Here is a 26,171-nt window from a genome sequence, read left to right on the forward strand (position 1 = left end):
TGTTGCTGTGTCCCCATCTGGAGATTTCCCCTCATTTCCTGTCCATTGTCACCAGCAGAGGAAACATGGGGAAATCTGCCCAATCACGGCACAGACAACAGAATGAACAGGATGTCCCCCTCCTCACCAGTTCTTTAGGTATGGTTAGAGTTTCCCCTGTACTACAGGCAATGCATGATGTCATCCAATCAACAAACCGCTTGTCTGTGAATGGCGGGTTATTATCGGTGGATGGGAAGGTGTATCTTCACAGGACAACGAAGACAAATCCATCAGACGGTGTCACTGAATGTAGATTTATTGGGTGATTGGTCAGAATACAGAGCACACAGATCGATTCATCACATGACCTGCAGGAACCTATCAGTCCAATCCACATTGTAACCATTGCCCTGCTTGGAATTACGAAGATATGCCACGCCCTCTGCTGGTTGTATAGAGGTACTGCATGGAATTATGGCTCCTGGCCCCTCTAGGGGGCGGAGCTTACAGATAAAGACATTTTATTGTATTTTCTGGAAAGTCATTAATCTCTGAAAATATTCTCTCCTCCCCCTCCCCCTCCCCTTATCTCTGCCACGTCTCCATGCTCCCTACCCTTCCCCCTGTGACTCCTCCTCCCTTCCCCCTCTCCTCCATCTCTCCCCTCCTGCCTGTCTCTCTCCCTCACTTTCCCGTTTCCCTCCATCACCCCCTCCCCCAGCTCACCCCCTGTATCTCTTGTATCCCTCCATCACCCCCTCCCCCAGCTCACCCCCTGTATCTCTTGTATCCCTCCATCACCCCCTCCCCCAGCTCACCCCCTGTTTCTCTTGTATCCCTCCATCACCCCCTCCCCCACCTCACCCCTTCTATCTCTTGTATCCCTCCATCACCCCCTCCCCCAGCTCACCCCTTCTATCTCTTGTATCCCTCCATCACCCCCTCCCCCAGCTCACCCCTTCTATCTCTTGTATCCCTCCATCACCCCCTCCCCCAGCTCACCCCTTCTATCTCTTGTATCCCTCCATCACCCCCTCCCCCAGCTCACCCCTTCTATCTCTTGTATCCCTCCATCACCCCCTCCCCCAGCTCACCCCTTCTATCTCTTGTATCCCTCCATCACCCCCTCCCCCAGCTCACCCCTTCTATCTCTTGTATCCCTCCATCACCCCTCCCCCAGCTCACCCCTTCTATCTCTTGTATCCCTCCATCACCCCCTCCCCCAGCTCACCCCTTCTATCTCTTGTATCCCTCCATCACCCCCTCCCCCAGCTCACCCCTTCTATCCCTCCATTATTATTATCCAGTATTAGTAACAGTAGCGGTAATGTATTCCTGACAATAAAGATTATATTACAATAGCAGAATCACTGGAGATGTCAGAGCATTGCACAGATAGGAAATGGAGAAGCCAGTCCATTCTCCCTCCCCCCCCTGAAGATGTATGAGGCACTGTCAGTCCATTTCCAACCCCCAGGAAGATGTATGAGGCACTGTCAGTCCATATCTACCCCCAGGAAGATGTATCAGACACCATCAGTTCATATATGCCCCCCGGAAGATGTATCAGACACCATCAGTCCATATCCACCCCCAGGAAGATGTATGAGGCACTGTCAGTCCATTTCCAACCCCAAGGAAGATGTATGAGGCAACGTCAGTCCATATCTACCCCCAGGAAGATGTATCAGGCACCATCAGCCAATATCTGCCCCCAGGAAGATGTATCAGGCACCATCAGTCCATATCCACTCCCAGGAAGATGTATCAGGCACCATCAGTCCATATCCACCCCCAGGAAGATGTATCAGGCACCATCAGTCCATATCCGCCCCCAGGAAGATGTATCAGGCACCATCAGTCCATATCCGCCCCCAGGAAGATGTATCAGGCACCATCAGTCCATATCCGCCCCCAGGAAGATGTATCAGGCACCATCAGTCCATATCCACCCCCAGGAAGATGTATCAGGCACCATCAGTCCATATCCGCCCCCAGGAAGATGTATCAGGCACCATCAGTCCATATCCGCCCCCAGGAAGATGTATCAGGCACCATCAGTCCATATCCGCCCCCAGGAAGATGTATCAGGCACTATCAGCCAATATCCGCCCCCAGGAAGATGTATCAGGCACCATCAGTCCATATCCACTCCCAGGAAGATGTATCAGGCACCATCAGTCCATATCCACCCCCAGGAAGATGTATCAGACACATTCCTAGATCTTCTACGTGATGAACCCCAATCTGATACAACGGTATGGAGACCCCACACACAGGAGACGAGTCACTGACAATAATGAATTCAATGAAAACCACAACTCACGGGAAGTGACAGTTCACCGCAGAAAGTGCATGTAAAGGCAAAACTTTTTTTTTCCTTTTTGGATGGAGTGTGGAAGGGTTAGACCCTCTGTCAGGATGTCATTGTGTCCCTGCTGGAGAGATTGACTCTGTTTGTCACCAAGACTGAAAATGATACAAAATATTAAACCTGAAAATGATGGGGGCTGCTGTTCAGGAGACAACTGTTTTCCATGGGATACTCCCTGACCTTGGGTAGACTTCCTTACATCTCCAGGACAGGAAGTGAAGGGAGATCTCCCCAGAGGGGCGGAGAGGGATTATGAACTCTTCCATAGGTTCTGTCTGTGAATCCACTTTACAGGGGTAATGGGGGGTGGAAAGCATCACCAGCCTGTAGTTTGGATTGAGATGATTCATCTATGAAAGCAATGTGAGCCATTAAACAAGCCAAGCTCTACCTGCTGAAGAACCACAAACCCCAGCATGTCTCATAGGCAGGACTGTGGTCATTCCTGGGAACCCCTGAGGAACTGCCTGGAAGGGGGTAGGGCTATTCCTGTAGGGTATTCCTAGCTTCTGATCCGTATCCAGGACTTGTAGACACTGAATGCAGCATGGAGGGGCTCGATGAAGGTGGCAGAGAAGGTATGGAGGTGTCGGATGGGGTCACAGAGCTCGTAGAAGGACAGTTGTCCGGCCTCATAATCCAGGTAGATCCCCAGTAACTGGCAGGACACGGTGTGGGGTAACTGGATCCACTTCCCATCGTGTATGACAGAATATTGGACGTTGTCGTATCTGCGCAGACACCAAGACTTGTCATTGTCCCCAATCCACGACTGGCGCCCCTTTCTGTTGATAGTAGGGTAGCTCACCCCCAAGAACCACACCCCAGAGTCGCTGGTCTCCACCTCCCAGTAATGTCGCCCGGAGGAGAAGCTTCTGGTGCTCAGGACTTGATCGTACTGGAACCTCCCCGGCAGATCGGTGCGGTTTTGGTTGATGTGTGACCAGGTGGCAGTTTTCAGGTCCCCAGATATGTGTACTTCGTTCCCAGCACTGTTCATGTCCAGTAGGACGTCGGCTGAGCCTTGCAGATTGATCCTCTTTCTGACGTTGGTTACTATACCCGCCAGGCCAGTGTGTAAGGTGACGGAGACCAGCCCCTCGTCCAGGCCTCTCTTCCAGATCTGTTTGTAATATCTCTCTCTGCTGTCGTTCTCTCCTTCCTCTGTATTACTGAAGGCCTCGCTCTCCGATTCTTCCTCTTGGATAACCATGAAGGAATCCGCCATGTCACACAGCTCTTCCAGGTGTCGGATCTTCCTAGACAGCTCCTGGTTCTTCACTTCCATCTGTTGGATCAGATTGGAGACAGAGAGAGACACTTGACCCTCCTGCCTGGAAATCTCAGTGTGGACTCTCTTCTCCAAAGTGTCCAGCTGTTTGCGGATGTCTCTGAAGAGGGCGCTGACCTTGTCCGTCACTCCAGCCGCTTTCTCCTGAGCCTCCTTCTTGCGCTCCTGCCCGCTCTTCACTCTTTTCTCAGTCTCCTCTCTCTTTGAGGTGAAGTTTTTCAGGAGATATCTCAGCCGCTCCTTCTTCTTGTCGGAGACCACGTCGAGGGTGTCCACACGGTGGCCCTGGTGGGGCCCAAACAGCAGGCAGGACACGCAGATGCAGGTATTGTCCTCCGTACAGTAATACTCCAGGATCTTCTTGTGGGTTGAACATTTCCTGTTGGCTAAGTGAGTGGTGGGCTCCAGTAAGATGTGCTCAGCCGACTTGCTGTGGACTTGTAAGTGGACATCACACAGAGAAGCTTCACACATCAGACATGACTTCACTGCTGGTACCTGAGTGGTGACGCAGTAAGTGCAGAAGATCCCGCTCCGCTCCGTCAGAGAACTGTGGAGGAATTCCGACCTGCTCAGGTGGCTCACAGTCCTTTGCATAACAAGGTGCTCATGACCCTCCCTCCGGGACTCCAGACACTTGGAACCTCCGGAGCCCTTCTGGGTGTCCAGCACGCAGTCAATGCAGACCCAACAGAAGTTGTGTTCATTTTTCACCTTCACCGGGTCCTCGCTGGTGTTGTGGCAGTTGGAGCAGACGAGTTTCTCCTCGGTGTCAGATGACGCCATGGTGGAGGGACTGGGAGAAGAAGTGGTGAAGAGCCTGCAGAGAGCTTTTATCTCCTTGTACAGTTTCGATCAGCTGGACTTTAGCTTGTTTGGATAATGAGAGGTGAGCTCCACCTTTAGTCAAGTTTATGTTCAGGGTAATATTTGTTTGCCTTTGTCGTCCCGGGATACAGAGAGATAAGGTCACAATTCCACATCATAAAAAAGGGTTGTCACTGCCAACCTGCTGCTGAATACATGTGAGGGACATGGAAAACCTCAACATGGAGGCTGCAGAGAGAGAGAACCTGCCAGCCTAGGTGTATGATGGCTGCCTGGAGTTGCCTTCTTCAGAGGGGTTCCCATCCATAAAGTGGTTGTAATCCGCAGACATGAAACATGAACAAAGCACATCCCTATGTAGTGTGTACTTGTCCTAATCCAGAGCACTGAGTGTCATTTCTGTATGCTGCCTCCTTCCTGTCCTATCAGCATGAGTCACTCCTGACAAGTTTTCCTGACACCAAGAGATAAAGGGTGACAGGGGAGGGACCTCCAGCACACAACCTGTGATTGGCAGCCTCAGCTCTGTTCCTGTGTGGAGGGGGGGGTGTCCCTTCCCTCCAATCAACTCCCAGAGCTCTCCTCACTGCGCTCTTCAAAGTCTAATTTCAGCTTTCCGCCCCCTTTTGTCTGAACCTCAGACAAGCTTTATAAATTCTGGACTGTGAATGGATGTAGAGGAGAAAATACTGCAGATAAACAGGTACAACGTATGCAGGAGGATTTGTTTTCCTCTCTGTGTCACCTGAGGCCGGTCACCTCACTGGGGATATGGAGGGTTCACAGCCACTTTAATGCTCGGGTCACACTTCAGCTTCTTCCGCTGCTTTCTGTGCGTGTTTGTCCTATTCAAGTCTATAGGGACCATTGAAGTTTATAGGGACCACTGAAGTCTGTAGGGACCACTGAAGTCTGAAGGGACCATTGAAGTTTATAGGGACCACTGAAGTCTGAAGGGACCACTGAAGTCTATAGGGACCACTGAAGTCTGAAGGGACCACTGAAGTCTATAGGGATCACTGAAGTCTATAGGGACCATTGAAGTCTGAAGGGACTACTCTGTAGAAGGCAGGGGCGGACTGACAACTCATGGGGCCCCTGGGCAATAGGGGATCATGGGGCCCCCTGTGTCCTTGCCCAAACTCAAAAAAGCCTATGAAAAAGGTACCAGGGGCATCCAATAGGACCCCCTACTGACCCTGGGCCCTCGGGCAGTGCCCGAGTTTCCAAATGGTCAGTCCGCCCCTGGTAGAAGGCCATGTACTTTGGGCTTCCAGTGACACCACCCCCAGGTGAGAACCATGTAGAGAATATGAGGGGAGTCCTTCAGATGGCTCAGGTGTGAATGTGCACTGTGTACCTGACTGATGACTGAGAGAGGGGGGACCTGACCAGGGACAGAGGTCAGTGAGCCCTGAGTGCCAGCAGAGGGCGTGTTGACCAATCCTCCATCATTCAGCGACGATTTCGTACAGCAGGGGACCTGTTGACCAATCCTCCAGCCTGCAGCGCAGGGTTTCGTCCAGCAGAGGGCGCGTTGACCAATCCTCCAGCCTGCAGCGCAGGGTTTCGTACAGCAGGGGACGTGTTGACCAATCCTCCAGCCTGCAGCGCAGGGTTTCGTCCAGCAGAGGGCGCGTTGACCAATCCTCCAGCCTGCAGCGCAGGGTTTCGTACAGCAGGGGACGTGTTGACCAATCCTCCAGCCTGCAGCGCAGGGTTTCGTCCAGCAGAGGGTGCGTTGACCAATCCTCCAGCCTGCAGCGCAAGGTTTCATCCAGCAGAGGGCGCGTTGACCAATCCTCCAACCTGCAGCGCAGGGTTTCCTCCAGCAGAGGGCGCGTTGACCAATCCTCCAGCCTGCAGCGCAGGGTTTCGTCCAGCAGAGGGCGCGTTGACCAATCCTCCAGCCTAAAGCGCAGGGTTTCGTCCAGCAAAGGGAACATTGACCAATCCTCCAGCCTGCACCGCAGGTTTCGTCCAGCAAAGGGCGCGTTGACCAATCCTCCAGCTTGCAGCGCAGGTTTCGTCCAGCAGAGGGCGCGTTGACCAATCCTCCAGCCTGCAGTGCACGGTTTCGTCCAGCAGAGGGCGTGTTGACCAATCCACCAGCCTGCAACGCAGGGTTTCATCCAGCAGAGGGCGCGTTGACCAATCCTCCAGCCTGCAGCACAGGGTTTCGTACAGCAGGGAGCGTGTTGACCAATCCTCCAGCCTGCAGCGCAGGGTTTTGTCCAGCAGGGGGCGCGTTGGCAATCCTCCAGCCTGCAGCTCAGGTTTCATCCAGCAGAGGGCGCGTTGACCAATCCTCCAGCCTGCAGCGCAGGGTTTCGTCCAGCAGGGGGCTTGTTGGCAATCCTCCAGCCTGCAGCGCATGGTTTCGTCCAGCAGAGGGCGCCTTTACCAATCCTCCAGCCTGCAGCTCAGGGTTTCGTCCAGCAGAGGGCGCGTTGACCAATCCTCCAGCCTGCAGTGCACGGTTTCATCCAGCAGAGGGCGCGTTGACCAATCCTCCAGCCTGCAGCACAGGGTTTCGTACAGCAGGGAGCGTGTTGACCAATCCTCCAGCCTGCAGCGCAGGGTTTTGTCCAGCAGGGGGCGCGTTGGCAATCCTCCAGCCTGCAGCTCAGGTTTCATCCAGCAGAGGGCGCGTTGACCAATCCTCCAGCCTGCAGCGCAGGGTTTCGTCCAGCAGGGGGCTTGTTGGCAATCCTCCAGCCTGCAGCGCATGGTTTCGTCCAGCAGAGGGCGCCTTTACCAATCCTCCAGCCTGCAGCTCAGGGTTTCGTCCAGCAGAGGGCGCGTTGACCAATCCTCCAGCCTGCAGTGCACGGTTTCCTCCAGCAGAGGGCGCGTTGACCAATCCTCCAGCCTGCAGCGCAGGGTTTCGTCCAGCAGGGGGCTTGTTGGCAATCCTCCAGCCTGCAGTGCACGGTTTTGTCCAGCAGAGGGCGCGTTGACCAATCCTCCAGCCTGCAGTGCATGGTTTCGTCCAGCAGAGGGCGCGTTGACCAATCCTCCAGCCTGCAGTGCACGGTTTCCTCCAGCAGAGGGCGCGTTGACCAATCCTCCAGTCTGCAGCTCAGGTTTCGTCCAGCAGAGGGCGCGTTGACCAATCCTCCAGCCTGCAGCGCAGGGTTTCGTCCAGCAGGGGGCTTGTTGGCAATCCTCCAGCCTGCAGTGCATGGTTTCGTCCAGCAGAGTGCGCGTTGACCAATCCTCCAGCCTGCAGTGCATGGTTTCGTCCAGCAGAGTGCGCGTTGACCAATCCTCCAGCCTGCAGTGCACGGTTTCGTCCAGCAGAGGGCGCGTTGACCAATCCTCCAGCCTGCAGTGCATGGTTTCGTCCAGCAGAGCGCGCGTTGACCAATCCTCCAGCCTGCAGTGCACGGTTTCCTCCAGCAGAGGGCGCGTTGACCAATCCACCAGCCTGCAATGCAGGGTTTTGTCCAGCAGAGGGAGCGTTGACCAATCCTCCAGGCTGCAGCGCACGGTTTCCTCCAGCAGAGGGCGCGTTGACCAATCCTCCAGCCTGCAGCTCAGGTTTCGTCCAGTAGAGGGCGCGTTGACCAATCCTCCAGCCTGCAGCACACGGTTTCCTCCAGCAGAGGGCGCGTTGACCAATCCACCAGCCTGCAACGCAGGGTTTCGTCCAGCAGAGGGCGCATTGACCAATCCTCCAGCCTGCAGTGCACGGTTTCCTCGAGCAGAGGGCGTGTTGACCAATCCTCCAGCCTGCAGCTCAGGTTTCGTCCAGCAGAGGGGCGCGTTGACCAATCCTCCAGCTTGCAGTGCAGGGTTTCGTACAGCAGAGGGCGCGTTGACCAATCCTCCAGCCTGCAGCGCAGGGTTTCATCCAGCAGAGGGCGCGTTGACCAATCCTCCAGCCTGCAGCGCAGGGTTTCGTCCAGCAGGGGGCGCGTTGACCAATCCTCCAGCCTGCAGCGCAGGGTTTCGTACAGCAGGGAGCGTGTTGACCAATCCTCCAGCCTGCAGCGCAGGGTTTTGTCCAGCAGGGGGCGCGTTGGCAATCCTCCAGCCTGCAGCTCAGGTTTCGTCCAGCAGAGGGCGCGTTGACCAATCCTCCAGCCTGCAGCGCAGGGTTTCGTCCAGCAGAGGGCGCGTTGACCAATCCTCCAGCCTGCAGCGCAGGGTTTCGTCCAGCAGGGGGCTTGTTGGCAATCCTCCAGCCTGCAGTGCACGATTTCGTCCAGCAGAGGGCGCGTTGACCAATCCTCCAGCCTGCAGTGCATGGTTTCGTCCAGCAGAGCACGCGTTGACCAATCCTCCAGCCTGCAGTGCACGGTTTCCTCCAGCAGAGGGCGCGTTGACCAATCCTCCAGTCTGCAGCTCAGGTTTCGTCCAGCAGAGGGCGCGTTGACCAATCATCCAGCCTGCAGTGCACGGTTTCGTCCAGCAGAGGGCGCGTTGACCAATCCTCCAGCCTGCAGTGCACGGTTTCGTCCAGCAGAGGGCGCGTTGACCAATCCTCCAGCCTGCAGTGCATGGTTTCCTCCAGCAGAGGGCGCGTTGACCAATCCACCAGCCTGCAATGCAGGGTTTTGTCCAGCAGAGGGAGCGTTGACCAATCCTCCAGCCTGCAGCGCACGGTTTCCTCCAGCAGAGGGCGCGTTGACCAATCCTCCAGCCTGCAGCTCAGGTTTCGTCCAGTAGAGGGCGCGTTGACCAATCCTCCAGCCTGCAGCGCACGGTTTCCTCCAGCAGAGGGCGCGTTGACCAATCCTCCAGCCTGCAGTGCACGGTTTCCTCGAGCAGAGGGCGCGTTGACCAATCCTCCAGCCTGCAGCTCAGGTTTCGTCCAGCAGAGGGCGCGTTGACCAATCCTCCAGCCTGCAGTGCACGGTTTCCTCGAGCAGAGGGCGCGTTGACCAATCCTCCAGCCTGCAGCGCAGGGTTTCGTCCAGCAGAGGGCGCGTTGACCAATCCTCCAGCTTGCAGTGCAGGGTTTCATACAGCAGAGCGCGCGTTGACCAATCCTCCAGCCTACAGCGCAGGGTTTCGTCCAGCAGAGGGAGCGTTGACCAATCCTCCAGCCTGCAGCGCAGGGTTTCGTCCAGCAGAGGGCGCGTTGACCAATCCTCCAGCCTGCAGCGCAGGGTTTCGTCCAGCAGAGGGCGCGTTGACCAATCCTCCAGCCTGCAGCGCAGGGTTTCCTCCAGCAGAGGTCAGCACAGCACTTCCCCTCACTGTTCTTATGGGGAGGAAGGAGTGGGCTGGGCTGTCTGGGGAAGGATGTACAACAGAAGGCAGTGCAGGTGTATGCTGTCCTGGTTGGGCCCCCAGTCTGCAGGGGCCCCAGTGATATCACACGTTAATGGCGGTCTCCAGCACTCGGGGGGGGTCTGCATGGATGGTGGTCTCAGGGTTAAACCTGCATGCTGACCAATCAGATTCCAGGATTTATTGTCAGAGCTTCGTAGAACAAGCTGAAGGTAGAAGCTGATTGGCTGCCATGTACAGGTGTGCCAGATCCTGAGTGATCCGGTCTTAGTACATCTCCTGCACTGCCTGTTATCCTCCGAGGAGTCCTGATCCCCGACACACACGGGCAGATGGGGGATCGATGACAGGTGAGTGCAGATCTGAGGGTCGGGGGATGGGGAGATTGGTTGGGGGTCGGGGGATGGGGAGATTGGTTGGGGGGATCGCTGTCAGGTGAGTGGAGATCTCAGTGTTGGGGGATGGACAGAGGAAGTGGATTGGATACATTGTATACAGCGGCCTCAGGTTTGTTACGGCCCATACACGATAAAATTTTCCTGAGATTTCCCGTGTTGTACAGATACGGGGAGGGTTCTGGTCTGACCTATTATACGGTTTTGGTCAATCTGAAGGACGATTGTATGATGTATGGCCGGCTGTAGGAGCCCCTCAGGTCAGGTTGTCACCTCGTCCCTCTAATCCTGAATTCACAGAATGACTCGGGTCCCGGGGCCGATCTAATGCAGACCAGACACCGAGTGTATTCGTATGTGTGGGGTGACAGGGACCCCCCCCCACCATCCCCTCCCACTGTACCGCTTCTACTGTGCCCCCCCCGCCCACTGTTTGATCTGCCCCCCCCCCACTGGTTCATCCCCCCCGTACTCCTCCCACTGTACCCCCCCACTGTTTGATCTGCCCCCCCACCATTTCATCCCCCTGTACCCCTCCCACTGTGCCCCCCCTAATGTACCCCTCACTGTACTGCTTCCACTGTTTGATCTGCCCCCCCCCCCCCCACCGGTTCATCCCCCCATACTCCTCCCACTGTACCCCCCCACTGTTTGATCTGCCCCCCCACCATTTCATCCCCCTGTACCCCTCCCACTGTGCCCCCCCTAATGTACCCCTCACTGTACTGCTTCCACTGTTTGATCTGCCCCCCCCCCACCGTTTCATCCCCCCATACCCCTCCCACTGTGCCCCCCCCATGTACCCCTCACTGTACTGCTTCCACTGCCCCCCCACCGTTTCATCCCCCCATACCCTCCCACTGTGCCCCCCCCCCCCCCAGTGTACCCCCCATGTCTATCAATGTCATCATTCGTGTTGTATGTTGGATTGTCTATGAGGGGTTAACCCTTCCGGCACCGTCCTACTTCCTGACTTCTGCCCCCAACTCCACACCACCCCATGGTCAGTCTGTAGTACCCTGTCTCAGCACCCCCGCCCCGTGGTCAGTCTGTAGTACCCTGTCTCAGCACCCCCGCCCCGTGGTCAGTCTGTAGTACCCTGTCTCAGCACCGCCGCCCCGTGGTCAGTCTGTAGTACCCTGTCTCAGCACCGCCGCCCCGTGGTCAGTCTGTAGTACCCTGTCTCAGCACCGCCGCCCCGTGGTCAGTCTGTAGTACCCTGTCTCAGCACCGCCGCCCCGTGGTCAGTCTGTAGTACCCTGTCTCAGCACCCCCGCCCCGTGGTCAGTCTGTAGTACCCTGTCTCAGCACCCCCGCCCCGTGGTCAGTCTGTAGTACCCTGTCTCAGCACCCCCGCCCCGTGGTCAGTCTGTAGTACCCTGTCTCAGCACCCCCGCCCCGTGGTCAGTCTGTAGTACCCTGTCTCAGCACCGCCGCCCCGTGGTCAGTCTGTAGTACCCTGTCTCAGCACCCCCGCCCCGTGGTCAGTCTGTAGTACCCTGTCTCAGCACCCGTGGTCAGTCTGTAGTACCCTGTCTCAGCACCCCCGCCCCGTGGTCAGTCTGTAGTACCCTGTCTCAGCACCCCCGCCCCGTGGTCAGTCTGTAGTACCCTGTCTCAGCACCCCCGCCCCGTGGTCAGTCTGTAGTACCCTGTCTCAGCACCGCCGCCCCGTGGTCAGTCTGTAGTACCCTGTCTCAGCACCGCCGCCCCGTGGTCAGTCTGTAGTACTGTCTCAGCACCGCCACCCTGTGGTCAGAAGTGAGAATGTATGTACAGCTAATTTATTATACTGAACATGGCAATCTGTAGCGTTCGCGCTGAATTTCGCTCCTTTTATTTGTATGTTCTCTCTTTTATTTTTTTTCTTACTTATGTTTCTTTTGTCTTTTCTTGTTTTCTTCAGGTATTTCTGTCCTTTGTAACAAGGGAAATCCTATGAGTAACTCTTGGTGGCTCCACACCGCCCCCCTCTGATCATGGTGAGTACAGCAAGTTATTAACTGTTCTATCATAGAAACTGGGGACTCTGCGATGTTCCGGGATGACTGATATCTCCCGTATGATCTTCATTGTGTGACATGACAGTTGCAGTATTTCCTCTCTGAAATCTGCTGTATGTGGGTTCCCCTGTGTGTATGTGGGTTCCCCTATGTATGTATGTGGGTTCCCTATGTGTGTGGGTTCCCTTGTGTGTGTATGTGGGTTCCCCCATGTATGTATGTGGGTTCCCTATGTATGTATGTGGGTTCCCTATGTGTGTATGTATGTGGGTTCCCTATGTATGTATGTGGGTTCCCCTGTGTATGTATGTGGGTTCCCCTGTGTATGTATGTGGGTTCCCTATGTATGTATGTGGGTTCCCTATGTATATGGGTCCCCCTGTGTATGTATGTGGGTTCCCCTGTGTATGTATGTGGGTTCCCTATGTGTGTATGTGGGTTCCCCTGTGTGTGTATGTGGGCTCCCCTGTGTGTGTATGTGGGTTCCCCTGTGTGTGTATGTGGGTTCCCTATGTGTGTATGTGGGTTCCCCTGTGTGTGTATGTGGGCTCCCCTGTGTGTGTATGTGGGCTCCCCTGTGTGTGTATGTGGGCTCCCCTGTGTGTGTATGTGGGTTCCCCTGTGTATGTATGTGGGTTCCCTATGTGTGTATGTGGGTTCCCCTGTGTGTGTATGTGGGTTCCCCTGTGTGTGTATGTGGGTTCCCCTGTATGTATGTGAGTTGTGTATGTATGTATGTTGGTTCCCAGATGTATGAAGTGAATGGGGGTGTATGGGGATATACAGTGCAGGAAATGTGTATTTGCCCCCCTGATGCTGAATGTTCGCCCCTCACACAGAAATGATCGGTCTAACAATGGAATGTTCGCCCCTCACACAGAAATGATCGGTCTAACAATGGAATGTTCGCCCCTCACACAGAAATGATCGGTCTAACAATGGAATGTTCGCCCCTCACACAGAAATGATCGGTCTAACAATGGAATGTTCGCCCCTCACACAGAAATGATCGGTCTAACAATGGAATGTTCGCCCCTCACACAAACGATCGGTCTAACAATGGAATGTTCGCCCCTCACACAAACAATCGGTCTAACAATGGAATGTTCGCCCCTCACACAAACGATCGGTCTAACAATGGAATGTTCGCCCCTCACACAGAAATGATCGGTCTAACAATGGAATGTTCGCCCCTCACACAAACAATCGGTCTAACAATGGAATGTTCGCCCCTCACACAGAAATGATCGGTCTAACAATGGAATGTTCGGTGTAACACTGAGAGACAGAATACAACAACAAATTCAGCAGAAATGCGTCTAACAAATGATGACGGATCTGCATGTTCATGAGGGAAAGAAGGATTTGATCCCCTTCACAAAACATGACTTAGTACTTGGTGGCCAATCCCTTGTTGGCAATCGGAGGTCAGACGTTTCCTGGAGTCGGCCCCCAGGTTCGCACACATCTCAGGAGGCATTTTGGCCTACTCCTTTGTTGCCTTGGCCGTGTTTTTTGGGTCATTGTCATGCTGGAACACACATCCACGAACCCAATGCCCTGGCTGAGGGAAGAAGGTTCTCACCCAAGATTTGATGGTACATTGCCCCGTCCATCGTCCCTTTGATGCGGTGCAGTTGTCCTGTCCCCTTAGCAGAAAAACACCCCCAAAGCAGAATGTTTCCACCACCATGTTTCACAGTTGGGATGGTGTTCTTGGGGTCATAGGCAGCATTCCTCCTCCTCCAAACACGGCGAGTTGAGTTGATGCCAAAGTGCTGGATTTTGGTCTCCTCTGACCACAACACTTCCCACCAGTCCTCCTCGGCATCATTCAGATGTTCAGTGGCAGACTTCAGACGGGCCTGGACATGGGCTTTCTTGAGCAGAGGGACCTTGCGGGCACTGCAGGATTTCAGTCCTTGTCGGCGTAGTGTGTTACCAATTGTTTTCTTGGTGACTGTGGTCCCAGCTGCCTGGAGATCATTGACAAGATCCTCACGTGTAGTTCTGGGATGATTCCTCACTGTTCTCATGATCATTGACACTCCACGAGGTGAGATCTTGCATGGTGCACCGGACCTAGGGAGACTGACACTTGTTTTGTGTTTCTTCCATTTGTGAATGATTGCACCAACTGTTGTCACCTTCTCACCAAGCTGCTTGGCCATAGTTTGGTAGCCCAGTCCAGCCTTGTGTAGGTCTACCATCTTGTCCCTGACATCCTTGGACAGCTCTTTGGTCTTTGCCATGGTGGAGAGTTTGGAATCTGATGGTTTGATGGCTCCTGTGGACAGGTGTCTTTTATACAGGTAACACAATGAGATTAGCAGCACTCCTGTCAGGGATCCCTCCATGCAGCCATGCAACGGCGATGGATCCCCTCGGGCTGTGGCGGTGCGAGGAGCGTACACGTCACCGCAAGGCGGGCTATGTAAACCTGCAATACAGTGTAATCAATGCCTTCTGGTCAATAACGTCCTGCACTCCATAACCTGATTCTGTTGCCTGTATCCTGATCTGACCTGACTAAGAAAGAACTCCGCCTGCACCGACCCCGGCTATCCCTGACTATCCACTTGCTTTCTCCCTTGTACTTGATTTGCTCGTTTGGTCCTGACCCGGCTTGTCTGGCTCTGCTGCACCTACTTACCTGTATCTGCACCTGGCCTGCATCCTGGTCACCGCCATACTTGCCTGCTGCCGCACCCACGCTCCTGTGTCCAGTCCCAGTCTGCATCCTGATTGCCGCCATACCTGCCTGCTGCTGCACCTACATTCTTGCATCTGCACTGGGCCTGCATCCGGATCTCCTGGGTCTTCAGCTACCTGCCGCCAGCTCCAGACCTACCCGGCACTCGTGCCGCTCCTGGCTCTGCGCCCTCTGTTCCCAGTATCAGGGGCTCCGAGCGGGAGTGGTAAGAGGACGCCTTCTCTCCACGTCGGGCTCCCCAAACAGGTACGTGACAGTACCAGAAGGCCATGTCGGAGCCTGAGAGACGCCAAAATTGCGGCATTGACTCAAGCCGTCAAGGACCTGCAAGAAGGGTACAACTGTCTGGAGGACCGTTTTCAGGCCCTATCTGCACCCTCTGCTAGCACCACAGTGACATCTACTCCAACTGTCGCTCCCGGAGCCATGGTGAACCCTGCAGTGATGATGTTGCCCCCTGAGCCTAGGGTACCTACACCCCGAAGATTTACTGGCGACCGCCACAAATCCAGGGCCTTCCGCAACACCTGTGAACTTTATTTTGCGTTGCAACCTCGCACCTTTTCCTTAGAGGCAACCAAGGTGGGATTTGTGATCTCACTTCTCCAGGGCGAACCGCAAGCATGGGCCCACCATTTGCTGGAGAAGGAAGATGCCAAACTGTCTTCCGTAAATCGTTTCCTTGAGGCTATGGCGCAGCTCTATGACGATCCCCAGCGATCTGCGTCTGCAGAAGCCGCACTACACTCTCTTCAGCAGGGTCGCGGGGCACCTGAGGACTATGTAACAGAATTCCGGCGTTGGAGCGCCGATACCAATTGGAACGACGCTGCCCTACGATATCAGCTCCGCTTAGGCCTAGCCGAACCTCTGAAAGATGAGTTAGCTCGACTCAAAGTACCTAACACATTGGAAGAGCTTATTAATCTAGCTATCCAAATTCACTGCTGACTTAGGGAACGAAGGTTGGAAAGGTTCGCAGGCCAAGTTTCGCCCCATATGGATGCTACCCAGGGTACCACCTCCAGTGAGCATGGCACCAACCAGTTCTGCTGCACCCAGTTCTGGTGAATCTTGTGATAGATATTTTCTGCCTACAATAATTTTTAATATTATTGTGAACTTCTGATAGGGGTCTTAATTCCTGTAACGTATTTACCATCTGTTGCATCACCTCAACCCCCCCCCCCCCACCTTCCTTAGAAGTTTCCTGTAGAAGGTTATGACCCTAAGGCCATCAGGCTGAAAAAGCCCTGGAACCGTCATTTCTAACACCTCCTAGGGAGTAACTGGCTTCCAAGGAGGTATGCTTCCTGGACATCGGCCCATCCTAAATTCCATCTGAGGAGCTACAGTTGGCCAATGTCTTTCACAAATCACAGAGCCCCCTTTTGAACAGAAATGACAAAATACTGGAACCTATTGAAGGGTGGGACTACCTGGAAGGGAGGGGGGTGGGGGTATAAAGTTCTGCCTCTATGTCCCTTTGTTCTCTATGTCCCTTTGTTCTCTACAGTTGCAAGAAAAAGTATGTGAACCCCTTGGGATTACGTGGAGTTTTGCATGAATTGGGCATAAAATGTGCTCTGAACGTCATCTAAGTCACAACAATAGAAGAACACAGTCTGCTGAACATAATACTACACAAACATTAGATGTTGCCATGGTTTAATTGCACATAACATGTAAACATTCACAGTGCAGGGAGGAAAAAGTATGTGAACCTTTGGACTTAATAACTGGTTGACCCTCCTTTGGCAGCAATAACCTCAACCAAACGTTTCCTGTAGTTGCAGATCAGACCTGCACAACGATCTGGAGTCATTTTGGACCACTCCTCTTCACAAAACTGTTTCAGTGTAGCAATATTCTTGGGATGTCTGGTGCGAATCGCTCTCTTAAGGTCATGCCACAGCATTTCAATTGGGTTGAGGTCAGGACTCTGACTGGGCCACTCCAGAAGGCGTATTCTGTGCTGTTGCAGCCATTGTTTTGTTGAATTACTTGTATGCTTTGGGTCATTGTCCTGTTGCATCACCCATCCTCTGCGGATCTTCAGTTGGTGAACAGATGGTCGTACGTTTTCCTGCAAAATGTCTTGATAAACTCTGGAATTCATTTTCCCATCAATGACAACAATCTGTCCAGGCCCTGAGGCAGCAAAGCAGCCCCAAACCATGATGCTCCCTCCGCCATGTTTTACAGTGGGGATGAGGTTTTGATGTTGGTGTGCTGGGCCTTTTTTTCTCCACACATAGTGTTGTGTGTTCTTCCCAAACAACTCAATCTTGGTTTCATCTGTCCACAGTATATTTTGCCAGTAGTGCTGTGGAACATCCAGGTGCTCTTTTGCAAACTTCAAACATGCTGCAATATTCTTTTTGGACAGCAATGGCTTCCTCCGTGGTGTCCTCCCATGTACTCCATTCTTGTTTAATGTTTTCCTTATTGTAGATGTGTCAACAAAAATGTTAGCATGTGCCAGAGATTTCTGTAGGTCTTTAGCTGACACTCTGGGATTCTTCTTTACCTCATGCAGCATTCTGCGCTGTGCTCTTGCAGTCATTTTTACAGGACGACCACGCCTAGGGAGAGTAGCAACAGTGCTAAACTTTCTCCATTTGTAGACAGTCTGTCTTACCGTGGACACATGAACATCAAGGCTTTTGGAGATACTTTTGTAACCCTTTCCAGCTTCATGCAAGTCAACAATTCTTGATCGTAGGTCTTCTGAGAGCTCTTTTCTGTGAGGCATGGTTCACATCAGACAGTACTTCTTGAAACCAGTAAACCCAAAACAGGTGTGTGTTTTTTAAGGGCAGGACAGCTGTCAGAAACACATCCAATATCATCACACTGATTGGAGTCAAGGTTGGCTCACTCCTGGCTCCAATTAGCTCTGGGAAAAGTCATTAAGCAAGGGCCTCACATACTTTTTCCTCCCTGCACTGTGAATGTTTACATGTTATGTGCAATTAAACCATGGCAACATCTAATGTTTGTGTAGTATTATGTTCAGCAGACTGTGTTCTTAAATTGTTGTGACTTAGATGATGTTCAGAGCACATTTTATGCCCAATTCATGCAAAACTCCACGTAATCCCAAGGGGTTCACATACTTTTTCTTGCAACTGTATATCCCTTTGTTCTCTTCTAGAGCCCAGACCTCAGAACATCAGGATGTCTGTAATGTATCTGCATGGCTCTGTTTCTTTTCTAGATCTTTCTTTCCTATAGTCATCTCTCTATACTGATAATATACTGTAACCTCAATTATATATCTTTGATTCGATTAGGAACTACTTTTCTTCTGTGTAAATAAATTCGATCTTTATTGTTTGCTATTGACATTATAGGTAATAGCTGGATGAGGATTGGCTGAATTCCTGTATAGACAAAAGGTCGTAATGACTTATTACATTTATAATGTTAGAATCTTAGAAGTAAATAAGTGCGGGAGAAAAGCCGCCAAAACAATCTGAGTCCATGCAAATAGGGTGGCTACGAATCTCACTTACCCCGGAGGACAGGGCAACCTATGCCTCTACTGTGGAGAACCGGACCATTACGTACGCAACTGCCCTGCAAAATGACGTAAGTCTCTGACCACCCTGCCCGCTAAAATACCGACTGTCAACCCGGCTCATCTCACCGTTTCCATCTCATTCCAGCCTTCGGGAAGAACCTTGCCGGTACTTGCTATCATTGATTCTGGGGCCTGCAGTTGCTTTATCGATGCAACCTTTGCTCAGCAACACCAGATCCCCTAAAACTCCGAGACTGACAGTATATCTGGCCGACGGATCTAACAGTCTGGGGCAGTCACACAGGAAACCATCCCACTCCCTGTGATATCTCCATCTAGTCACAAGGAACTGCTATGCCTGGATATTATTGCATCACCACTGTTTCCAGTCATCTTGGGGATCCCATGGTTGCAGGCCCACAACCCCAGTGTAAACTGGGTATCTGGTGAAGTGGACTTTCAATCGGCCTACTGCCATGAGCACTGCTTGCCCCAAGGTTCTGCTCTATCCGGGCCCCTGTTGTGCATGGAAAAATGATACCGAAGTAGGCCAAATGGTCCCGCCTCATACCATAACTTTCTGGACGTCTTCAGTAAACGTGGTGCAGACAGCCTTCCACCTCACAGACCCTACAACTGCCCGATTGAACTACCTGGAGCTGAGATTCCTTTTGGTCGGATCTTTCCACTGTCAGAGCGTGAGTTGGAGGCATTAAAGGACTACATTGACAATAATCTCAAAAAGGGGTTCATCCGCCCCTCCACCTCACCAGCAGGGGCAGGAATCTTCTTTGTAAAAAACAAAGGATCACTCCCTCTGTCCATGTGTGGACTACCAGGAATGAAATAATATCACGGTGAAGAATAGATATCCTCTTCCACTAGTCCCAGAACTCTTCCAGAGACTCAGATCCGCGACCATATTCACTAAATTAGATCTAAGAGGAGCCTACAATCTCGTAAGATATGAGTGGAAAACAGCCTTCTGTACCAGGTTTGGGCACTATGAATATTTAGTTATGCCCTTCGGACTGCAATGCTCCTGCAACCTTCCAGCATCTAGTGAATGACATCTTCATGACTTCTTAGACATATTCGTGATTGTGTATCTCGATGACATCCTGATCTTTTCTGCATCCATCCAGCTTCACCGGGGTCATGTGCAGGTCCTTGGTCGCCTCCAACTACACGGACTTTACACTAAACCAGAGAAGTGTGAATCTGAACGTCAGAGCATTCAATTCTTAGGATTGATTATATCCACTGAAGGCTTCTAGATGGATCCCCAGAAAGTCTCCGCCATCCTGGAATGGCCTCCACCATCTGATAAAAAGGGAGTACAACTTCGCCAACTTTTACAGGAGGTTCATCAAAGGATTCTCAGCCATCATCACTACTATCAATCAACTGACTAAACAGGGAGTCTGATTCTGTTGGACATCGGAAGCCCAAAGCGCTTTTGACGCATTAAAGGGACTTTTTACCTCAGCGCCCATATTAAGCCACCCGGATCCAGCACTACCCTTTGTGGTAGAAGTGGATGCCTCAGAGAGTGCTGTTGGGGCCGTCCTATCGCAGCGGCAAGGTCTGAAACTTCTGCTTCATCCTGTTGCTTTCTTTTCCAGAAAATTATCCTCGGCGGAGAGAAACTATGATGTAGGGGACCGAGAATTACTGGCCATCAAATCAGCCTTGGAGGAATGGAGGTACCTTTTAGAGGGAGCTGCACATCCCATTCTGATCTACACCGATCACAAAAATCTGGAGTACCTGAAGACGGCAAAACGTCTAAAACCCAGACAAGCCAGGTGGGCAGTCTTCTTTTCCAGATTCCACTACCTATATACCAGGTGTGACATAAATATAAAGATTTGAGCAGCTGAGATGTGATCTGTAGAAATATGACAATGTAGATTTAGCATTCCATGTTATAATAATATAAGATGTGTTCAGAGTTCAGTCAGAGACATATGGTCACCAATTAGCATCTGAAAGGGACAGAGCTTCCTCTGGAAGTGACACCTGGGTGCCAATAAGATTTGTCACCTTCTGGGAAATCTGAAAAGAAAAGGGCTCTAGACGGCTTGGCTTCATGACACAGCGGGAGACCAGAGGTGGTTCCAATGTGTCTGGGAGCTTTGACGTATATACACAGATCAAAGGAATATATTTCATCTCTCATAAAAGCTAAAATATTAGTTGCAGAGAGATGAAAATACTTCCTTCTGATTGGACACACTGTAGGCTACATTTGCATGTAAAACTGTATTTGTAGCCTCTGTAGAATCCCAGTGAAATGCAGAAAATGGTTATATTGCGTCGGATTGCGACAGCTGAACAGTGATTGGTACTGTCGCGATCGGACTGATGCGCTGGTGTTGGAAATTTAATCCCTGACTTGGTGATTCAAACTGTTCCTGGTCCAATCGACTTTGGCCATTTCAGCACCCAGAGTGTGCTGTGGGCTGGTACAAGAACACCCTCCAGAGTCAATTGGCCGAGGACTAATGTCCTACCTACGTCCATATTCCCATAAATTGAGGACCTGGGATATGGCCGGGGAGATTCGTATGGAGCCGGTTCTATTGACTGACGGATTGCGAACTCTGACTTGCTCGCAGGATAAATCTTGGTAAAAGTTGTATTTCTGTTTTTATTTCATAGTCAATAGCCAATGTGTGTCTTCTTGTATTTCTGTAACTTTTTATACTTTGTACATATTTTATGCTCCGCCCACTTTCGGGATATTAAATCATAAAATGAATAAGTGACTTCTGGGTACTAAGCTCGGGCTCATATCTCCGGAGAGATTAGATTGTATGTATTTTAGTGTCTATATACGCTCGGTCAAGTTCATTGCCAATCTGTATGCAATTGCACTACGTGTTGGCAAATTGTAAAGTAGATCTGCCAGACGGAGATCTGTGTGTGTGTGGTGGCCCAGCAGGCCAGTAAAACTGTTGGGTGGTGGCAGGCTACCATTTGTTGTGTGTCTGGTGTGGGGGGGTGTGGACAGTGGAAGAGTTATTAACATCGGGGTTCTAGCTTGTAGGATAGCTGGAGGGATCCTAGAAGGGTGTGATTGCTAGGCTGCTCCCCAACCCTTAGTGTGCACCAGATTGTAAATAAGATTTGTATCTGCCAGTGTGTGGTCAGCCAGCTGGATTGGAGTGGAGTCTCCCTCTAGTGGTGGCCAAGAGGTAGTGCAGGCTGTGAAAGTGTATCACGGCTGATCTTTTATATACGTGTAAATATATATTCAGATTAAGTCCCCCTTATTCCCTCTTACCCCCAGTCACGGCCGCACGTGCGCACCTCGGTTAGCTAGTCACTATGGGCGTGGCGTGTGGGGTGGATCCGTGACACCCCGCGTGTCTTCTGTCCTCTTCATTTGGTGCAGAGGGGTCACTACAGCATGAAGTCAGTGTGTGATGTCATGAAGTGGGTGTGGATCTCATACATGGAATGTGGTTGTTCTCTGTGTCCTGTCCAGGGAAGAAGCAGGACGTACAGTTGTGTCCAAAATTATTCAACCCCCACTGAAATTGAGTGTTTTGGCCAGTTTGACATTGCTTTTGATCATTCAGTCATCTTGCTTACATTTACATTAAAGAGGCACTTGTAGGTCAGACAAATATAACATAACAGTTATAATGAAATAACCACAAATGTCTTTTCTGTGCTCACAGCATTATCAGTTTTATTCAACCCCCAAGTGACATTCAATCTTAGTACTTAGTACAGCATCCTTTTACAGTTATAACAGCTTTTAAACGTGAAGCATAGCTTGACACAAGTGTCTTGCAGCGATCTACGGGTATCTTCGCCCATTCTTCATGGGCAAAGGCCTCCAGTTCAGTCACATTCTTAGGCTTGCGCACTGCAACTGCTTTCTTTAAGTCCCACCAGAGGTTCTCAATCGGATTTAAGTCTGGTGACTGCGATGGCCACTCCAAAATGTTCCAGCCTTTCCTCTGCAACCATGCTCTAGTGGACTTGGAGGTATGCTTGGGATCATTGTCCTGTTGAAAGGTCCAACGTCTCCCAAGCCTCAGGTGTGTGACGGACTGCATCACGTTTCCATCCAATATCTCCTGGTACTGAAGAGAATTCATGGTACCTTGCACACGCTGAAGCTTCCCTGTACCTGCAGAAGCAAAACAGCCCCAAAGCATGATTGACCCTCCACCATGCTTCACAGTAGGCAAGGTGTTCTTTTCATCATAGGCCTTGTTCTTCCTCCTCCAAACATAGCGTTGATCCATGGGCCCAAACAGTTCTAATTTTGTTTCATCAGTCCACAGAACACTATCCCACAACTTTTGTGGTTTGTCCACATGGCTTTTGGCATACTGCAGTCGACTCTTCTTATTCTTTGGAGACAGCAAGGGGGTACGCCTGGGAGTTCTGGCACGGAGGCCTTCATTACGCAGTGTGCGTCTTATTGTCTGGGCTGAAACTTCTGTACCCACATCTGACAAATCTTTTCTCAGTTCCTCAGCAGTCACACGGGGACTTCTCTCCACTCTACGCTTCAGGTAGCGCACAGCAGTCGAAGTCAGCATCTTCTTTCTGCCACGACCAGGTAGCGTTTCAACAGTGCCCTTTGCCTTGAATTTGCGAATGATGCTTCCTAAGGTGTCTCTTGGTATGTTTAACATCTTTGCAATCTTCTTATAGCCATTGCCCTTCCTGTGAAGAGAAATCACCTCTTCTCTTGTCTTCCTGGACCATTCTCTTGCCTTCACCATGTTTGTAACCACACCAGTAAATGTCTAGAAGGAGCTGAGTATCACAGTCATTTTAAAGCTGCCTAATTGGTGCTTATTATGCTTGATTGCTGCTCGGTGACATCCACAGGTGTTTTCAATACCTGATGGAAAGCACCTGTATGAACCTCTGTTCTTCAGAGTGGTAGTCTTTAAGGGGTTGAATAATTGTGGCAATGAAGAAACCACATAAGAACCATTTACTACTGTATTACATAAACAATTGATGTCATTTTAGTTGCATTTGGGTAGTTACAACGTCCTTGTAGGATTTGATTCTGAATACAATTCCAAATGTACACTATAGTCCCTAAACCCCTTTACAGCATTGGGGGTTGAATAATTTTGGACACAACTGTATGGTACGTGGTTGACCTGATAACGGGGGAGAAGCAGCAGACTCTAACCTCGTCCTTCGCAGAAAGTGTCTGTCCATCCACCACTCTGCTGTACTTGGGCAGGACAGGTGAGTCCCTCCATCTCTGGATGTGATGTCATCATTTGTGGATGATGTCCCGCTATCTCTGGGTGTGATGTCATCATTCGTGGATGATGTCCCTCTATCTCTGGGTGTGATGTCATCATTCGTGGATGATGTCATGGCTCTAGATATGGCTGACCTCCAGTGATATGATGCTGCACTCCATATTCTGTTCAGTGAGTGGGATGAATGTCTGATGTCCCCTTTTGGCCAGCACACTCCTCTCCTGTACATACCGATCACTGTCATACCTCCACACTCCTCTCCTGTACATACCGATCACTGTCATACCTCCACACTCCTCTCCTGTACATACCGATCACTGTCACACCCTCCACACTCCTCTCCTGTACATACCGATCACTGTCATACCTCCACACTCCTCTCCTGTACATACCGATCACTGTCATACCTCCGTACTCCTCTCCTGTACGTACCGATCACTGTCATACCTCCGTACTCCTCTCCTGTACGTACCGATCACTGTCATACCTCCACACTCCTCTCCTGTACATACCGATCACTGTCATACCTCCACACTCCACTCCTGTACATACCGATCACTGTCATACCCCCCACACTCCTCTCCTGTACATACCGATCACTGTCATACCTCCACACTCCACTCCTGTACATACCGATCACTGTCATACCCCCCACACTCCTCTCCTGTACATACCGATCACTGTCATACCTCCACACTCCTCTCCTGTACATACCGATCACTGTCACACCCCCCACACTCCTCTCCTGTACATACTGATCACTGTCATACCCCCCACACTCCTCTCCTGTACATACCGATCACTGTCACACCTCCACACTCCTCTCCTGTACATACTGATCACTATCACACCCCCCACACTCCTCTCCTGTACATACCGATCACTGTCACACCTCCACACTCCTCTCCTGTACATACTGATCACTATCACACCCCCCACACTCCTCTCCTGTACATACTGATCACTGTCATACCCCCCACACTCCTCTCCTGTACATACCGATCACTGTCACACCCCCCACACTCCTCTCCTGTACATACTGATCACTGTCATACCCCCCACACTCCTCTCCTGTACATACTGATCACTGTCATACCCCCCACACTCCTCTCCTGTACATACCGATCACTGTCACACCTCCACACTCCTCTCCTGTACATACTGATCACTGTCACACCCCCCACACTCCTCTCCTGTACATACTGATCACTATTTGTCATTTTCTTTACCTCTTTGGCCCGATTCTTGCACCTTTTCTCCAGTTTTCTCTGTTAATGGTCCTCGTCTCACCCAGGAGGTGAGGGCTCTGTATTGGGGTTCGGACCTCAGTGGCCCTCCACACCTGGCATAGTTCTAGACCCCAGCAGAGCCAATCAAACAGCCGCTGTTAGTGCCAGCAGCTGATTGGCTCTTTTTTTCTCGGTATCTGTTGTGTGGAGTGTTTCTATAGCCAATGTGTTTAGTTTTGTATGGTGTGTGGACGGGTTAGATTTACTCTCAGATTATAATTCCTGTGGGGCCCCCCGGGGAGAGTCACCCTTTGTATGTGTCTTGGTGACAATATCTCTGGGACACAAAGTGAGGGGGAAATCCAAAATTTGGAGTTGTCACCAGAACAGGAAGAGAGGGGAAATCTTCCAATGGGGACACCTGTTATATTTCTTCTCTCTTTGGAGTGATTTCCTGTTGTGTTTATAGTGGAAGTGAAGAAAAATCTCCCCTGTGGGGCAATAACAATGTACCTGAGGTGTTGGATCTCCTCTCTCCCCTCTGTGTCCAGGCATGAAGACTTCAATCTCGTATTTCGGATTATACCATCACATGTATGACATGAAGAATCAGGAACTGCACTGGAGCGCCACCTACTGGACCACGCAGCCACCTTGTCCAATGAGGGCAGGAAACATGGTAAGCTGCAGCTGAAGCTGTCATTGGTCAGATCTTACCATGTGGGGCGGGGGGTGTCTATTCCTAGATAGGACTGTGATTTCAGTGTTTGTTTCTTCCAGCCATGACGCACTTTGTGTTCCTCGGGGGCGGTCCAATGGGAACGATGGACGGCGATTCTGGAGATGTTCGGTGGATTCAGAGTTTCTCCTCTCCCAAAGTGGCTTTTTATATCTGGCAGGCAATATCCCATCCCCCTCCAAGAGACGGAGCCCATAAATACTGATGTGAGTATACAGGAAATGCGTATTTGCTCCCCCCTGATGGTGAATGTTCGCCCCTCACACAGAAACGATCGGTCTAACAATGGAATGTTCGCCCCTCACACAAACGATCGGTCTAACAATGGAATGTTTGCCCCTCACACAGAAACGATCGGTCTAACAATGGAATGTTTGCCCCTCACACAGAAACGATCGGTCTAACAATGGAATGTTTGCCCCTCACACAGAAACGATCGGTCTAACAATGGAATGTTCGCCCCTCACACAGAAATGATCGGTCTAACAATGGAATGTTCGCCCCTCACACAGAAATGATCGGTCTAACAATGGAATGTTCGCCCCTCACACAGAAATGATCGGTCTAACAATGGAATGTTCGGTGTAACACTGAG

General features: G+C 51.4%; 1 protein-coding gene and 2 long non-coding RNA genes across 3 annotated transcripts; 2 read left to right on the plus strand and 1 right to left on the minus strand.

Moving 5' to 3' along the window:
• Positions 1-1,249: 1,249 nt before the first annotated feature.
• Positions 1,250-4,458, minus strand: LOC149428593 (E3 ubiquitin/ISG15 ligase TRIM25-like). The gene has a single exon (XM_089667217.1). It carries the CDS (start codon positions 4,431-4,433, stop codon positions 2,859-2,861), a length of 1,575 nt encoding a protein of 524 aa, XP_089523343.1. The 5' UTR covers positions 4,434-4,458; the 3' UTR covers positions 1,250-2,858.
• A 5,256-nt stretch (positions 4,459-9,714) lies between these two features.
• Positions 9,715-21,863, plus strand: LOC149428594 (uncharacterized). The gene is made up of 4 exons (XR_016310711.1): positions 9,715-10,066; positions 12,018-12,093; positions 19,979-20,161; positions 21,847-21,863. It is a non-coding gene; the product is annotated as an uncharacterized LOC149428594 (long non-coding RNA).
• A 1,616-nt stretch (positions 21,864-23,479) lies between these two features.
• Positions 23,480-25,843, plus strand: LOC149428595 (uncharacterized). Its single transcript, XR_016310712.1, has 3 exons — positions 23,480-23,588; positions 25,389-25,516; positions 25,618-25,843. It is a non-coding gene; the product is annotated as an uncharacterized LOC149428595 (long non-coding RNA).
• The last annotated feature ends 328 nt before the right edge of the window (positions 25,844-26,171 follow it).

The sequence above is a fragment of the Staurois parvus genome, unplaced genomic scaffold (assembly GCF_062004578.1).
Source record: "Staurois parvus isolate SC_StPar_1 unplaced genomic scaffold, SC_StPar_1.0 ptg003106l, whole genome shotgun sequence".
Classification (NCBI taxonomy): domain Eukaryota; kingdom Metazoa; phylum Chordata; class Amphibia; order Anura; family Ranidae; genus Staurois; species Staurois parvus.

Coding starts and splice junctions, on each gene's coding strand:
- LOC149428593 (XM_089667217.1), bottom strand. CDS start 4,433: ATGGCGTCATCTGACACCGAGGAGAAACTCGTCTGCTCCAACTGCCAC.